The sequence below is a fragment of the Podarcis raffonei genome, chromosome 1, assembly GCF_027172205.1.
Source record: "Podarcis raffonei isolate rPodRaf1 chromosome 1, rPodRaf1.pri, whole genome shotgun sequence".
NCBI classification, from domain to species: Eukaryota; Metazoa; Chordata; class Lepidosauria; order Squamata; family Lacertidae; genus Podarcis; species Podarcis raffonei.
Genome location: NC_070602.1, coordinates 46761042 through 46770848, shown reverse-complemented (window position 1 = coordinate 46770848; position 9807 = coordinate 46761042). Strand labels below are relative to the sequence as shown.

Here is a 9807-nt window from a genome sequence, read left to right as displayed (position 1 = left end):
TTTATAGTCTCAATATATATATTGCATATGTGATTTTTTTTTTGGCATCATACAGATCTCTCACATCAACGTTCTTTTGCAAAGTACAGGAAACACATTCGCTCAAAGAAACGTGAAACGGATGCTGCTCAAGCCATCGAACAGTAAAATACAATCCACGTGGGAAGGTGAATTGTCTTGAAAGTGAAGTTGTCGCTGCCTTTCCTTTGTGTCCCATCTCAACATCATTTAACACCTCTATTAAAAAAAATGGTTCGTCGCAGCAAGGCCCACAGATTATGGCTCAAAAACTGTACTGGGCATTTATAGGAATCTATTCAGGCTCTTCAATTAGATGATGTATGGCATGAACATGCAATGTTCATTACTTGAAAGAGACACTCAGTACTCCAAGACCGGGGGAAGTAATTTGATCTCTCAACCCAAAACATGATTTCTTAGAAGGAATCTCCAGAGTTCCATTGGATTGACTTCCTAGTAACTGTGCTTAGGATTACAGCTTTTGTCCTTCTGAAATGAACACTGAATTTACCCCAGATCATTGCAAGGTTAGCTGTCAGTTGACTATAACACTCATACTATCACTGCTTAAGCAAAGGCAAGGGAATGCAATGGGGCCATGCGTAATATTTTCCTACTTCCTAAAGGTGTCAAGAACCATGATAGATGAACTGGGTTAATAAGGATGCAGTATGACACACACTGTCCTCTGGGGTTTGCAGTCGCTGATCTTCAGCTCAAGCATTGATCTTCCTGCCCAAACTGTTCAAGGCAGCAAGGTGAGTTTAGTTCAACACACCTAGTTGTACCATGACAGCCCAGTGACAGTTAGCTGAACTTTCTCCTCCCCTGCCCCAAGGCTGACTTGGCCGGAAGCATGAAATTGGTAGCACAGGCATCTCCTGGGCAGATGTACAATCAGAGTGGGCAAGGCTAGCTTTGTTTCTCCAAAGTAAACGTGTCACCAAATTAATTTTCCCAAGTAAATATTAGCTATCGCTACGCTTCCTAGAAGCCACATCACTCAGTTCTTCTCCATAAAGAGTAGTGTTGGGTAGACAAACACCCCTCATGAAGATGCATCCACTTTGGCAGAGAAGTATCACAGGGAAAATGAATATTCTACCCCAATATAGCTTTCCATAAACGGAAAGCTGCACTCTTTGATTAGACCCCCCCCCCCAAGTTTTGCTTTGCCTTAATGCACTTCCCCAACTTGATGCCCTCCAGATGTTGCTGGACTCCAACTCCCATTACCCTGAGACGGCATGGTCAAGGATGATGGGAGTTGTAGTCCTACTAGCATCTGGAGTGCCCCAGTTTGGGGAAGGCTTACTTAATATTTCATGCTTTTTTTCACCCCAATGGATTCATGCTTCTTCTCAAGAAGCTGAGCACGATCCCTCATTGTAACTAGGGCTTCCTGTTACATCTCATTTGAACCTTTTCCTTGTATTCTAATCCTATGCATGTACTTACTTGGGAATCAACCCCACCAATTTCAATGGAACGTATTTCCAAGTCCATGAACAAAACCTAAGCAGCCTCTGTGGCTGGCACCTCATTCCCTTCCCCACATGGCCCTGTTAAGCAAGGCCACCTCCTGCCCTTTCAGGGCAATCCCAACACTTATGGCTTATTTTGTACCAGCAATCCACCTGAAGTGGGAACTTTAGTCTAAAAAGCCTTAGACTAAACTCAGTATCCTTCTCTAAGGCATACCTTTAAAAGAATAGTCTGCCCACCACAACCATTATATACATTCCTCTCCCAGTACAAGGGGCATGTGTATGGGTTGTGAGAAAACTTGAAAGAAAAAAGGGGAAATTCTAAAAATAAAATTTCATTTACCAAAAAAACAAAAGCAACCCACTTAGATGCTGCATCTGTAATCCAGAGAGGCTCTTTGAACAGGCAAGCAGAAGCTGCTGCCTGCTCCCAGGCATTTTGACTCCCCACAGCACCACCAAACCACAGCTGGGCTCGCAACTTCTCCAGAAGTTTTGCCCAAGTTACAGAAGCAGCTTGTCAAGAGGCAGTAGAAGGATGACAAAAGCCCTCTCTGGTCATGAGACGCTCACTGTATAGATCTTGTGCATCCCAGCCCACATTTCAAAAACATTCAGGGGACAAAAAAAAAGAAAAAGAAATATCAGAAGGCGATTATGCCATCTTCAGCAGAACCTGTGAAGTGGGACATCCCAAGTCCAGAAACAATCACTGTACCTCCATATACATGAAATACGCAACATCACAAGCAGCAGCAACTTTACATCAGGCAATGATTCTCTCCTTCCCTCCCCCATGCCAGTCCAGAATAAGATTGTTGATTTGCTCTCTTTAAATTATTTTGTAGATCTGTGGGTCTTCCAGAAGAAGTGGTGTCAAGTCACACCCGTTGCCGATATCTCACGAAGGCCCACACGGCAGCCGCCACTATGGCCAGCCCCGGCACTAAGATAACCGCCAAAGGAAGGCCTCCCGGGTCTCCGTCCCCTCGGTGGCTTGAGGGACCGTTCTGGGGCAGCAGCTGAAACAGGAAGGAGAGCAGCATTGAGGACAGCCAAGCCAGAGCAAGAAACCTCATGCAATTTCTAAGGATCACGTACTTCTCAAGCCAAGCAGAAGCAAGACCCTCAAGTCGGGAAACCAGAGGGTGATTCTGCTCCAAGTTAGTATTCAACAAAGCTGAACATTCATTAACCCTAGACGGCTTGTGCTCTTTGCACAATAATGAGACTACCCGAACTTTCTTTTTTTATTTTCAATTTCCTACCTTCGCCAAATCTAGCCTCCACATTATGCTTGAGATAAGTCATAAAGTCTCCCACCTCTAGAGAATGGCTTCTTGTCATTGTTGAAGGCAGACTGCAGACGCCTTCCTCAACAGCCACTTTTCCCACAAAGCCCACCAACAACCTTCAACCTCAAACTTTGGATCATAACCTGCTTGGGACAAGAGAGACTCTTTTTTTATATAATTATGATGCTGATGTTGGAAAATCTTTTTCCATGCTACAGTAATCAAGAAGAGGATTTTACCTCGGCATACCACATGTTGAGTGAGATTTATTCTGAAGGTGACCACATGTGTGTGGCAACAGCAATCATTTACAGTGTTAGGAAACAAGGGAACTGAGAGACACTCTTGAAGACACATCACACTGCAGCACAGGGCTTTGTAGGTGCTGCCTAACAGGTGCCTGCAAACCCTTTTTAGACCCAGCTATATCTTTACCTTCCCCTCATGTTATATATGAAGTCAGGTGTGGGGCAGGAGGATGTGGCTTGGCCAATATGGCTTGGCAGGTCAAATGAGGCCACCTGGTGGGACGGATTAGCCCTGCAGGCTCCCCAACACTGCCATGGGGGCATACCAACAACAAATATTTGTTTAGCTTATTACATTTATAGACAGACTTCCTTCCATCATTAAACTCAGGGTGGCAGCCACTGGCTTCTCAGGTTCCCATCCAGATACTGACTAAACCCAGACCTGCTTAGCTTCAGCAAAGTAGTGACCTCATTTGCCTTGAGACTACACAATCCAAAATCTTTCCAGTGGGTGGAAGAACACCAGAAAAAAGGGCACCCCGAGTAACACAGGGATTGAAAAGTTTCATGTTTAAAATATATGTACAGCCAGATAGAAACTCTTTCTGCCCCCCATCTTCTTAAGGCTCCTCACCTTCATGGATTACCTCAGAAGCAGCAGTTGGCAGGGCATAACCTTTCAAGCTATAGCGGTAAGTTCCAAGAAACAAAATAATACACACCCTATGTTGAACCTTTAGTGTTACTTTATCACCCGCAGTCCTGAACAGATCCACAACGTGCTGGTGCAGCATGTTCTTCAGCTCCTTGCCATTAACCTGAGAAAAAACCATTTTAAAACAACAAATCATGCATACACGGGCAAGCCAGGCTAGATGCTGGATTGTACATAGCATTGACACAGTATGTAAGTGTTCAAAGGGCTTCACAGCCTTTTACATTTTGGGAACAGGTAGTGAAATGGCCAGGATTCCCCATATATTCTTGAAACAGAAAATCCATAACTTCTTAACTATCGGCAAGCACCCAAGCTTGTGAAATCACGCTGGTTTTGGAAAGCTTTACGTGTTCAGCAGTAAATGCATGTTACTTGGGATAAATCTCATTGAGAACAATTAAGAATTCCTATCTGTTTTAAGTACTGCACTGTAAAATAAGCAGCACAATGTGATAGTATTCCGACAAGGACCTCTAAACAAATCCAATTTGAATCAATTACTATCCCAGCCTAAGTGTACCTTCTTTTTGTTAGATGCTGTGGATTTGTCATAGGTCACCTATTTTCCAGGTGAGAACAGAAGGGTTGGATGGGGCAGACACAAACACATAAACTGAGGAGCAGGAAAGCCTTAGTATTCAACCACATGGGCTCAGACAAAAACAAATCAAAGCAGTAGGGATGTCCACATAGCCACATCACTGCCTCCAGAAGAAAGTTGCTTATAAATGAGTATTTCTACTTAAAATCAAGAGTAATGTTTAGAAAGAGGGCTCAATAAAAATACTACCAATGTAAATATTAATAGTTAGCACGTTTCCAGAGTTATGAGAAACGTGGTTACATATCTCCCCACCCTCACAACTGCATGCACAGTGTGATGCCATGAAGACAATTTGCATGTGAAGCAAAAATAATAGTAAGTTGACAAACAGAACTAGAGATTTGGGGCAGCGAAATTCCACCCTCAACCAGTGAAGCTTGGTTCTCACACTGCATTTTTGCATCCCTGGTCACCTTGCCTCTCCTTCTGTTTCCCAGCATGCACCAATGTGAAGAATTAGATTTGTGAGCTTCTTAGAGCAGGGACTCTTGTCTTATTTGCTTGTCTTACTCTTGAAAACACCACATACATGAGTGGAGATGCGTAAGTTAAACAGTGGCTTCAAACCAAGAGCAATGCATACTCTAGAAACACACTAGGGAAATCTGTGGCTCTTTACAGCGCATTTTTATATGGCTCACATAATGAAAAATGATGTGTGATGACCTAAGGGCATCAGTGAGTACATATTACATTTTCAGTGTGCAACAGAGCCTTTACTGTGAGGCAATATTTGCTACTTTAAATTTCAGCTGGGCAGGTGGGAGAAAACTTGGAAGATATCAGTAAGGTTTCTTTTCCCGCAGAGGCAAACAGTCCAAGCTTCTAGAAAGGTGGAGGAACAGCCTCAGTATCTTACCTAGAAGCTCCCTTCCTTTCACTGCAGATACAAACAGCTCTCAGGCAGGAGGAATTAGCTCCCAGCTTTGGATCACCTGCCTCTGGAAAGGCGGAGAAATGCCTCCATGCATTTGTTGTAAAATAAAGTCACACTGAGGAGGAGAACCAAGCCAGAGCGGATGCTCAGAAGGAGAGCAAACCCGTAAAGAAACCAAAAACTCAGCTGGGCTTGAGTTCCACTCACAAAAAACCCTTACAAAGGTCAGTTTCCTTAAGCCAGTTTTGAGGAAACTGTTATTATTGAACCTGAAACCATTTCTGTGGAGGGGTCTAAACTACTTACTGCTAAAATTTTGTCCCCCTCCTGCAGGCGTCCATCGAGGGCGGCGGCTCCATCTTCTTTGATTCGACTAACGTAGATGCCCGTGTCATTGGAGATGTACTGCTGGTCTGTTCCACCGACTATATTAAACCCCAAACCTAAGAACAAGAACAAGGTAAACAGAAATGAGAACCAAGACTAGCAAAAGGCCAGGCACCCAAAATACCCAACTGAGGCCATCCTTCTATGCCAGTAGAAATCTACGCCAAAAGCTGGGATCGAGGCCAATGCTATCTTTTTTAAAAAAACCAATTCTAGTAAAAGCATATTTTTCACTTTAATGTTAAGTAACACGGTTTGGAAAGAAGCCTGAAATTACAATAGTTTTAGGGCCTTCTTTCTGGATACACGATCTTCACGTAAGAGTGAGGTCAGGCAAATGTCTCCTTGTGTAAAATTGAATTCGTGCATTCCACATACCTTAATTAGACAAAGCCAGTGTTAGAAACTCAAATATACAGTGGTACCTCGGGTTACATATGCTTCAGGTTACAGACCCCGCTAACCCAGAAATATTACCTTGGGTTAAGAACTTTGCTTCAGGATGAGAACAGAAATCGTGCAGTGGCAGCGCAGCGGCAGCAGGAGGCACCATTAGCTAAAGTGGTGCTTCAGGTTAAGAATAATTTCAGGTTAAGAACAGACCTCCAGAACGAATTAAGTTCTTAACCTGAGGTACCACTGTATTAGCTATTCACCTAATGCCCCCTTAAAGCTAGGTTATGGGCGTAATGACAGAATATCTAGTTGCAATTTTTTTTGCAAGCCAAAAAATTGAATTGTGCATTTATCAACATATATACACAAAATCAAGAGTAATGTTTAAATTACTTTTCTGCCCCTCGTTTACTGTTTTTATATCCTGAGGCTCATCCAAGAAGAAAAGCACACTACATGGTCCCAGAACTTCATGGTCTGTATTCTCAAGTGGTAGATTCCATGTGTGACTGCTCCCTCGGCTCAAACGTCTTCTGAGCATGGGATTAAATCTTCTCTGCTCATGTGCAGATAATGATGATGATGATGACACAAGGTGGTCAAACATGTGATCCTTCATCTGTACTAGAAAATGGCATAATCCTATGAGGATTGTGCAAGATCAAATAGTTCTGATGCAGGTTGCCTTGTCAGTTGCTAAGAATTTTAGCAGGCTAGGCCAGCCTTCCCCAAGCAGATGCCTTGGACTACAACTTCCATCATCCCCAACTATCAGAGATGCTGGCTGTGGCTAACAGCACTTGTAGCCAAAAAATATTGGAGGGCACCCAGTTGGGGAAGGTTTGGCTAGACCAAATTTGGACTGTTAGTGAGAAATTGCTTGTGAGCAACAAGCAGCATTTCAGAGACAGAGAGTAAAGTGAGTGGATTGGGGCCCAGTCTATGGTCGGTCACATCAGTGGCTCCACTTTGTTAATTTTAAAGGGGAATGATGGTGGTGGTGAGAAATAGTGACCAGATACAGGTGACAGATTTCCTTCACCTATTATATATGTGTCAAAGAAAATATTTTGGTATCTTCACTCTTGCATGTCAAGCTGTGCCCACACACAAAAAATCCCCTCTTTTATACAGCTGTCAAAAATACAGCAGCCCTGCTGCCTTTGCTTCTGGTCACTCTAAAGAGCGAAGGATATATATGGAAGGAAGGAGGAAAAGCCCCATGTTGAGGCATAGTCCTGGCCCTGAAACAGTTGAATCCTACTAGCCTAGAGTTCGTTATTCATGCCATCTCACTTTTCCAGGCAGCAAAGGACAGGCAATCAAGAAGGCCAAATTTCTACAGAAAAGTATTCAGGAGATTCTACAAAGAAGAGTTGACAATGAGAGGGGTAAGTGGGGTGCAGATCCAGTCTGCAACCACTAGTACAGTGGTACCTTGGGTTAAGAACTTAATTCGTTCTGGAGGTCCGCTCATAACCTGAAACTGTTCTCAAATCCCAGATTCCATTCCAGATGCTGCCAATCTTTTAAACACAAAAGTCAGCAGCAGGCTCAAATGCTCCCTCCCTTCCCAGTCAGCCATAACGTGCTTCACCTTTTCTATCCGCACCCAATGTCTAAACCAAGATTCCAACTTTAATCAAAATTTGAAAGCAGGATTTGCAAATCCTGGTTAAAAAGAGGCAATGGCAGGGTAAGATATTTATGATGTTAATAGGAATCATTTTGAACCAGAGAGTGATGAGTACACCCTGATTCTACTCTTCTACTGGAGAATGCCATTAGCACAGGTCGCAATTCTTATTAGCATTGGGATTAGTCCATCAGGCAATGTTAAAAGGAAATAATCAAGGCCACATGATATGAAATTGTCAAATATGCTAAATTAGAAAGCAAGCAAAATGAACCAAAGTTGCAAAAAGGTAGCCTGTACTGTATGAATCTTAGTATTCAAGGGAGGAATTATGAGCTTTAATTTGGGGCAAATTCTGAACTGTAGCAAACATGATAGGATATGGGAAGTTCCTTTCTTTCTGCAACAGCTCTATCTCACTCTTCTATCGTGCAGCAAGTGGAAGCCTATACATCTGTGTATATAGGAGGGGTGAGTGCTCTGCTCTTGTGACTGAATCCTACTTGCTGGTTTTCCACAGGTATCTGGTTAGCCACTATGAGAACAGGCTGCTGGACTAGATGGGCCCTTGGCCTGATCCAGCAGGCTCTTCTTATGTTCTAATTCAGAAGCTCCCTTGCATTCAAGGGAACTTAGTACAAGGGAAGTGTGCACAGGACTGCAATCTCAGTCTTGCATTCTGCTGCTGGTGTGTGTGGGTAGATCATACAGCGTTCCACTGCACCTGCAAATACATGCAGTTTGCCTCAAATATATTCTCAGAAAAACAAAAATGTGCTTGCCCTATTAAGAAATCAATGCAATTCTGAGTGAGACCGAAGGTTAAGTTTAAAGCCTTCGATCCAGTAACTATATAATAACTCAAAATGGTAAGCATGTGATGTAGCGACTTAAAATGGTAGGCAATGTGATGTGAGCCAGATTGCAATGCCGTGGGAACCGTTCTCTCTCGTGCTGCAAGGGGTGCGGGTGGAGAGAGAGGCCGAAAAAGCTGCACCGAGTCGGCACAGTCTATTATTAACATTTCCAAACAGAGGCGTCCTCTCGCCCACGCAGTGAAGTTCTGTAGAAGCGGCTTCGCAAGGACAAAAAGTATACAGGCCTCAGCCGGGCGCTTTCCTACTAACTCAAGAGTCAGGACCCAGATCCGAAAGTTGGTGGTTGCTCGGCGCTCGGGGAAGTTGGCAGGGTCAGATCTCGGAAGCGAAAGGCTGCGATCCAAGCCCACGCGGCCGCCCTCTCCCCACCCCACCCCCCACTCTGGAGTTGTACCTGAAGGTCCTCTGGTGAGATCGATCACTTCCTCGGAGAGGAGGTAATCCACTCCCCCGTTCATGCTTTGCTCCTCAGCGGCGCTGCCTCCCGCCCGGCCGCCCCTTCTCCGCGCGTTTGAAGGTGAAACAACCGGACCAAAGCGGCGGCTGCCGCAGCAGCAGCAACAGCGGCGGCAGCACTTTCAGTTTTATCAGCCTCACGACAGGAGGAAAGGAAGGCGGCCGCTGAGGATTCTGGGACTCGTAGTCCTCAACGGGCTTTGGCAACTCGCGCGCGGGCCCTTCCCCGCCAGGCAGTCGCTTCCTCAGGTGCAGGGAGAGATGTTTCGTTTCCGTAATCCTGAGGGTCCCGTTCGTTCGTTTATTATTTATGGAAGTATTTATATTATGCTGTAAGCCGCCCTCTCACGAAATATAAGGGCGGTGGTATGAATAATAATCAATAATAACCATTAATAATAATTAACAATAATTAATGATTTAGACCGCCCTCTCACAAAATATAAAGGCAATCAGTAGCGACAACATTTTAGGCAGTACTGTTTGCAAGTAGTAAGGAGAGGGCTTCAGGTTCATCGTCTATGAGGAATTGCGCCTATTTTTCAAAAACGGGACGCCACTTCCATCATCTAAATCCCAAATGTTATACATAAAACCCAAAGCGGTCCCACAAAGACCTGCCTGCGCGCCAGGAGGGGTGGGCAAAGCAGAAGCAGCACAGGCCAGGGAGGTCGCCTTATCCATCAGCTCCTCGTCAATTTTATTCTTTTATTTTACGCATGAAACGCAGCATGCAAACTTTGGACGTCTCGGCTCCCTGGCTACTAAACCACCGCTTGGGGGAGGACTTGGACCAGCTGA

At 44.4% G+C, this 9807-nt stretch overlaps 1 protein-coding gene across 1 annotated transcript; it reads right to left on the bottom strand.

Moving 5' to 3' along the window:
- Window positions 1–9150, bottom strand: SYNJ2BP (synaptojanin 2 binding protein). The gene is made up of 4 exons (XM_053384792.1): window positions 8945–9150; window positions 5560–5696; window positions 3777–3872; window positions 1–2530 (listed from the first exon to the last, which is right to left on the bottom strand). The coding sequence occupies exons 1-4, from the start codon at window positions 9006–9008 to the stop codon at window positions 2390–2392; spliced, it is 438 nt and encodes a 145-aa protein (XP_053240767.1). The 5' UTR covers window positions 9009–9150; the 3' UTR covers window positions 1–2389.
- Between the last annotated feature and the right edge of the window lie 657 nt (window positions 9151–9807).